The sequence below is a fragment of the Eurypyga helias genome, unplaced genomic scaffold (genome assembly GCF_000690775.1).
Source record: "Eurypyga helias isolate BGI_N326 unplaced genomic scaffold, ASM69077v1 scaffold16679, whole genome shotgun sequence".
Lineage (NCBI taxonomy): Eukaryota > Metazoa > Chordata > Aves > Eurypygiformes > Eurypygidae > Eurypyga > Eurypyga helias.
In genome coordinates, this window is record NW_010274102.1 from 1 (window position 1) to 7621 (window position 7621).

General features: G+C 44.3%; 1 protein-coding gene across 1 annotated transcript; it reads right to left on the reverse strand.

The window, feature by feature from the left end:
* Nucleotides 1-2626: 2626 nt before the first annotated feature.
* Nucleotides 2627-5786, reverse strand: NPFFR2 (neuropeptide FF receptor 2). Its single transcript, XM_010159716.1, has 3 exons — nucleotides 5459-5786; nucleotides 4795-4894; nucleotides 2627-3452 (listed from the first exon to the last, which is right to left on the reverse strand). The coding sequence occupies exons 1-3, from the start codon at nucleotides 5784-5786 to the stop codon at nucleotides 2627-2629; spliced, it is 1254 nt and encodes a 417-aa protein (XP_010158018.1).
* Nucleotides 5787-7621: the final 1835 nt, after the last annotated feature.

The following is a 7621-nucleotide window of genomic DNA, read 5'->3' on the forward strand; positions in this document are numbered from 1 at the left end:
AGAGGTCCCTTCCAACCCCTACCCTCTGTGAATCTGTGAGCCTTGCGGGGACCCTACAGCAGTTTGGGGGGGATACTTAGTACCTTTTCAGTACTGGTTGTATATAAGGACAGCAGCAGACCCACAATAAAAAAGACAAGATCTGAACTCGGGCCAGCAGGATGCTGCCACAGCCTTGCAGTCAATCGCCTATTACAATACTGTGGTTTGGGGCACTGATGAACAGGAAAATCATTAATGAGTTGTCTGCTAAAGGAATGCTGAAATAAAGAAATTCTCTGCTAAGAGGAGCCTTCCAAAGACGTGTCTGCCTGGGATTTTGAGAAAAGGTCCCATGATCTCTCGCTTGTCACTACAGGCAGGTGAAAACTGCAGGAAATAGGATGACACAGAACCAGTTGGCTGTCACTGAAGAGAGCAAGAGAAGGGATGCTGTAATTTGGTTTAGATTTTCAGTCTGCAAATTCTGCCATTGCAGAAGTGGCTGAGCAGAACTCTTCTGGCTTCAGCAACAGTGATACTGGACTTCTGTTCCCATGAAGGACAGCAGTTGGGAATTCAGGCCAAGGTTTTCAAAACTGACTTGCAGCTAGGCTGCTTCCACAATTTTGGAGCCTGTCGAGGTCCCCCTGGATCGCATCTCATCCCTCTGCAGTATCAAATTCACCATTCAGCTTGCAGTCGTCTGAAAATGTGCCGAGGGAGCACTCGATCCCGCTCTCTGTATCACTGGTGAAGATATTAAGTAGTACTGGTCCAAGTACGGACACAGCAAAAAGCTTTGGGAATCCAGGCGAGGCAAACTGACAGGCAAACTGGGTCCCATTTTCTCAAACTACAAGTGAAGGACAAAGGTTTGGGTAGAAGGGGTGCTGGAATTATGGAATATTTGGAGCTCCAAAAACCCTTTGTCATGGGGTTTTCAACAGAACACAACAGGATTAGACAACCATATTATGATCCTTTGAAAATCCCAGCCTACATAAAATGCATTATAAAAACTATCTGCAAAATCAGCTGTGCCAGCAGCTTTTCTTCGCATTATTCCCCAGTGTTTTCCTTATTTTCTAGTATTTAGAAAGGAACATATTTTGGGACGACACAGCTTGAAAAGTTGACGATTTTCCTTAATTGTGCAAATATGTCGTGATCGGAAAGGTACTCCAGTTTACCTGAAGGAGGACGGTACTGGGGAATGACCTGACCTGATGTTTGGCCCTTAGAGACCCTCACAGGACAGGACACAGTGATGCTCTAATCCTGTAGCAGATGGGTGTAGGCTGATCCTTGCACTAACCTGCATTACTCACTGATTTCAGGAGCCCCTGTCAGATCTTCCAAGGTTGCTCTCTGTACATGCTGAGTTCTTTCAGACTGAATGGGCCCTAAAGGTCATCATCCCTAAAGGAGATAGGTCAATCTTATCTCCTGCTAGTATTGAAATTGCTGTCTTTTTAGGTGACTTACATCCCCCTCCCCAAATAGAATTGGGTTGTGTGTGTTCCCAGATGCACAACAAAGACATTTTTTATCCTTTATTTCTCAAATTTTCACTCTTATTTATTTCTTTACAGTAACAATAATTAATATCACAGATTTAACAAGGGGAGCAACCAGAAAGGGGAAAAAAGAGGACGCTTACTTTTTGTCATTTGGGTAGGAACCAGTTGACATTCAAAATGCCCAGGCAGAAGCAACACAAGTACAACCACAAGAAGACCCAGGAACTTAAGTTCAAATATTCAGACCGTATCTCCAGTATTTCAGTTAATGCGAGATAGAGAAAAACGAGTTTGAGGGACAGGCTTATGCTTCACGGAAGGAGCTAAAAGAGTGATACCAAGGACCCATTGCTGAACAAAGAGAAATTTATGTTAAACTAAGAAGCGAGTTTATGGGATTAGTCTTGCTTCTAGTGGAGGACTTCTTTATAATTCTCATTAGCAGGTATTTTGGTAAAATTATTTCTTACCACAACAAGAGGGATGCCCTCAGCTGCACTGGCTCAGAGGTGCTCTGAGCCTCCACAGTCAAACACACGCTCAGGGCCCTGGTGAGTCTTGTGATTCCATCTGTTATCCAGCTCCACAGTCTAGATGGATGCTACAGACAGCAGCATTGATGTTTTCGCTGCCTGATATCAGAATAGCATTGTAGGTATTAACAACTTGCCTCGCACGCTGAAACGTTATCATAATATTATTCCAGCAATCCTGTTTCAGATGCTGAGAGAGATTCACAGGAGAAAATGAATGAACATTCTCTTCGTCGGTGAGTGTCTGGAGTAATTGTATCCCAGTCAATAATCATGGCTCTCTTTTTCTCTTATGCCACAATAAATCGAAGGTAATCCCATTTTAATCACGTCTTTGCTCCAGCTTAGCTCAAGGGCACTGAGTCATTACTGACTGCAGGGGAGTTGACACTGGTTTAAGCTGGTAACACAAAGGGCTGAATTTGGTTCCCTACTTATAGCAAACGTTCAGATATTACTCGAGTTGCGTATCTCCCTCAAAACAGAAACATCTTGACATTCTTGTCAGAAAGGGCTTACAGAGCATGAGTTTCACAACACAGTAAATAAACTCTGCTAGGCGTAAATCATTTAAGTAGTTTGCAGCACATTTCACTTGATCCCATCATTGCAGGGCTCTTCTAGATCCTCCATTATCAAATCCTGCTGGCTATTCACCCAATTTCCTTTCTTAACTGCCTTCCTCTCTTCCTTAGCATTTTGACAAGCTCGATCCTGGGCTGTCTGGTAGTTGGCAGCTGGCAAAATGGCATTGCTTTGGCCCCGCTGAGGATTGGCCTCCCTGAAGCAGAGCTGAAGCTTAAAGGCCGCCTGAAATCCTCGGCGAAAGTTTTCGTTAAAGAAACCATAGATGATGGGGTTGACGCTGCTGTTGAAAAAGGCCAGCCAGTGAGCGAAGGGGTAGATATAAATGTTGATGATCTGCAACTGGATATCTGAAAGGTTGGCGTAGTCTGAGAGCATCATCAGTGTCCACAGGGGAAGCCAGGAGAGGGTGAAAAGCAAAGCCACGATAATGAGCATTTTGATGACTTTTTGTTTCTTCTTAGACACGCTGTGCCGCTGCTCCTGGTTGTGTTTTCCCACCACGGGCATTGCTGTGTTGAAGAGAGCAATGCTTATCCTACCATACATGATAACGATGAGCGAGAGGGGAGCCAGATAGATATTGGCAAACAGAACCGTCGTATAGATCTTTCTCATTCCCGGGTCAGGCCAGTCCTCCCGGCACCAGTATACGGGGCGGGTTTCATTGCCATGGCCAAGGATCACCCTGAAACGCTTCTCTTCTTGTACCTGCAGCATGACTGCAGAAGGACACATGATTGCGACGGCCAGAATCCAGATGACCGCTATGATGGCGACTGCAGTTGAAATGGTCAGCTTCTGCTTAAATGGATAAACGATGCATCGAAACCTGTGGCAAAGACAGCCGGGGGCATACGTGGAGAAGCCATTTAGGGAATGCTTAATCGATCAGGCAAGCATACACACACATTTTAAATTGCATGGTTTTTAAAAAGTATAGATGGAATCATCTCCTCATCCTGCATAAACCAGTAGAGTTGCATTTAGTTGCTCTCTTTAAGAGCTGTGTTGGTAAAAATGGTCTTTAAAAAAAAAAAAAATCACGTTTGCTATTAAAATTCCCTCATTTTGTCAGCCTGCTGCTTCTGCTACTTCATTTAACCAAAGCCAGGTACTAGTGCTTCTGCCACCTAGCTTAACTGCCCTGTTGGTTTTAGGTGGGATAGAGTTAATTTTCTTCACAGTAGCTAGTACAAGGCTATGCTTTGGATTTGTTCCAGGCCATGTTTTGGATCTGTGCTGAGAAGAATATTGATAACAATAATGTTTTTAGTTGTTGCTAAGGAGTGTTTGTACCAAGCCAAGGACTTTTTCAGTTTCTCATACAACACCTGTGTTCCCAACTTCCTCTCTACAAGAAGCTGGGAGAGTCACGGCCAGGACAGTCCACCAAACCGATCAATGGCATATTTAATTCCATAAAATGTCGTGCTCAGTATATAAGTTGGGGGTGGGGTGGGGGTCTTGCTTGCTCGCTTGCTCTCTCGGTTGCTCTCTCACTCGCTCTCTTGCTCTTTGGGGCTCACTCTGGCATGATCTCTCTCTCTCTCTCAGGCTTGGTCTGGCTCTTAGGCTCTGGCTGTCACTGCTCAGGACCTGTCTGGGTGGTGGTTGGTGGGTGGAGAGCACTTGTATCGTTTGTATTATTTTCATTACATATTATTAGTAGTAGCAGTACTATTATTTTCATTTCATAGCATTACTAGTAATATTAGTATTGGCAGCATTATTGGTATTGTTAGTATTATTACTATCACTGTTTTATTCATTTCTATTCAATTATGAAATTGTTATTATCTCAGCTCACGAGTGTCCTTGTCTTTTCCTCCGATTCTCCTCCCCATCCCACTGGGGGAGAGGGAGGGACATGAGCAAGTAGCTGTGGTACTTGGTTGCTGGTGGGGATTAAACCACGACAGCAGCTAAGGAACAAACCCATTCTGGCGTAGCCCAGCTGTACCATCCTCAAGAGATACCAGTGGAGGATCAAGTTGCCATGGCTGCTCTTTAGACCTGACCACATTTTGGTTTGCTTAATAGCCTGAGGAGCAGAATGTATCTTAATTTATTGCAGTGTTGTGCTTGCATTGCAGTGTTAACTAACTGGCCTCAGCACGGTCAGGTGGCCAGAGGGAGGTGAAAGCGATGGTTTACGGTCTGCGTCATCTTACCTGTCTACAGCAATAGCAACTAGGGTGAAGACAGAGGCAGAAACAGAGATTCCTTGGACCATCCCACTCATCTTGCAAACCAGGCTCCCAAACGGCCATCCTAGAAGGAAAAGGGCAATTGAAATTGCTGCCATCATCATTAAGCTTAGAGGCAGAAGAGGAAATTTCCACCCCTGAACTCATACATCTCTTTTGCTCTGTCAGGCCATGCCAGGGGTTAGGGAGGCAGAGCTTGTGTAAACAAATGCTTTGCCAAACGCCTTGGGTGAGATTCTGAGGTTCCAAAGAACAGCAAAGCCAACATTTGCAGTTTAACATCCCGTCAAAATGAAATCTCAAGACAAGAAAGGGAACCAACCCCTACAGCTGATTATTCTCTGCACCTGGCTCATAGCATACCCCAAGATTTCCTAAACACACAACCTGGCAGTGGGAGAACTCCTTCCTAAAGCTAAGGGATGTGGATGTTGGCAAGGACAGCCCCAGTCAGAAGGTGGGTTAGAGGCTTGTCTTCCTCACCTCTGACTTCCACTGACTTAGAATGCCTCTGGAGCCAACGTGGAAATACACTCCCGGCTCCCAGGGCCCCTAGAGTGGCCAGCACTCGGAAACACAGGCGAGTGCCCCTTGAGCTCTTTCTGCCACGCGGTGCCAAGCTGCCTACCTGCAATAATGTTGTCCAGGAGGGTAGTGGGCATGCAGAAGATTCCCACCAGTAAATCGCTGACAGCCAGGTTTAAGATGAAAAGGTTTGTGACCGTACGCATGTGTTTGCTCCTCAGGACAATAAAGCAAACCACTCCGTTGCCAACCATGCAGAGCAGGAAGATGAGGAGGTAAGAGACGATGAAGACAGCTGCCACTGAAGGCTGGTGAAGATAAAAGTCCACATAGGAGACGTTGCCCTCCAAGTAGAAGTACTTGTATATCCCACTGTAATTCAGCACGTGAGGCCAATTGAATGAAGAGTTAGAATCCATCTTCTTACTCATGTTGTAATGTGCCTTCAAAGATATTTTTAAAAAGGTCATCTTAGGATGTTTGACACTGATCGGAAGTAATGTGACCAGTTTAGATATGCTGTGTGCTGAAATACATGCAAAGCTTATGTACACTCATCCCTCCGTGGCTTATTTTAACAGTCCACATTCGAAGACTCCCCAGACAGGACAAGAAACAAATACTATTATTTTGATTTTGCAACACAGCAGTCGAACTGATCACTTTTGTACGCCTGAAGGTTTTCTTCCTTTGGCAGGCTCTATAAATTAATGCTTTCCTTTCCCAAAGGAGAGAAAAGCCAGACAGGATGTAAGCTGGCCTATTGTGTTGTGTCACAAACCAACAACCTGAACAGATTATTTTGAGGAAAAAAATAATCGGAATTCTTGAGAAATCCATTTACTCAACAGCTCGAGTAATTTGTCAACAGTGAGATTGCGGAACCATGAAAAACAGAGATTAAATTAAAGCTTTCTGACCTGGTACAAACCTTCTGCCTGAATGTATCCAAATCCAATCCCATTTCATTGAAAATGGAATCATTCTGTGTACAGTTGGTATTAGTCCACATTTTACTTCCCTGCTTACAGGTTGCGTAGATGAGGAGATGAGGCTGCAAACACGAAGGACTACACTGAGTTTAAAACATGCCGAAATACAAGATGGATGGATTCATTTCCTGGCTCTGCTACTGAATTCCCACATGATGTGGCGAAAGTCATCTCCATGTTGCGGTTTTCCTGCTATAACATGTGAGTAATGCTTTTCCCACATGGCTTATTCACACTGTAAATTCTCCCATTTTATATTTTGTTAGATTACTGTTGGCAAAAACTACAAGCTTTTTCTAAGAGAGACTTCTTTCAAGTCTGGGCTTTTTTGATACTGCCTGATCTCAGTTTCAAGTTACAAGTACCTGTGCCTGCTGTGCTGTAGTAGCACTGCTTTTGCTGATGTGATGGCTTGAACGTAAGGGAAACAAGACTTTTTATTCAACTCCTTAATAGAGCTGAAAGAATCAGTTTATGGCACGTAGAGAATTTGTATGCCCCAAACTTACTTCCAAATAGAACGGATTGAGATTAATTTTGTAGGCCACCATCTGTTTTCTTGCCCCATAGAACCTTCAGTTAAATGAGATGCTGTACCGAAATTCTAGATCAGATCTTAACCATGACAAACTTGGAACACGTGTATTATACAACTCCCATAGAAACGGTGTCAGCCTACGTAACTGGCCAGCACTGGTAACGTGGGATAACTTGACTTGGAAGAAGCATTCAAAATTCTTTCCATGTTTATCTTATCTACCGGACAGAGATGCTTAAAGAGGCAGGGGGACGGAGGTGTTCCTCAGTTAAAAGAATAGCAACTTTAACTGGTGTCAGAAGGCATAAAATTCATGTATAGGTGCAGGTGCCTCTAGGACACTTACAAATTCCGTAGTATGAATGGAGTTTAAATTAAGGCACAAGTATCCAAATCCTGATGAGCTTGTTTGTGAGGGAAGGAAAGTGCTGGCTACTTCTCTTGCCTCGTGAAAGGAAACTCGGAGCGGGCCCTTTTTTGTGCGGCTGAGGTTTCAGCTGCCTCCCCAGATACCTGATGATGAGGCCTGTGCTGCCTGTCCCCGTATCTGTGGAGTAACGATGGAAGGTGACACTCCGTTGTCAATCCGCACAGGGCAGTCCTCTCCCCAGGAAATGAAAATGAGTGTTAGGTACTAACACTAAAAGGGCAGGTAGTTTTCCTTCATTATTCTTGCTGGGTTTTACTTAAAAGAGTTTCTAATTTACGTTCTGTCCCTGCCTGTTGTTCCTGGATG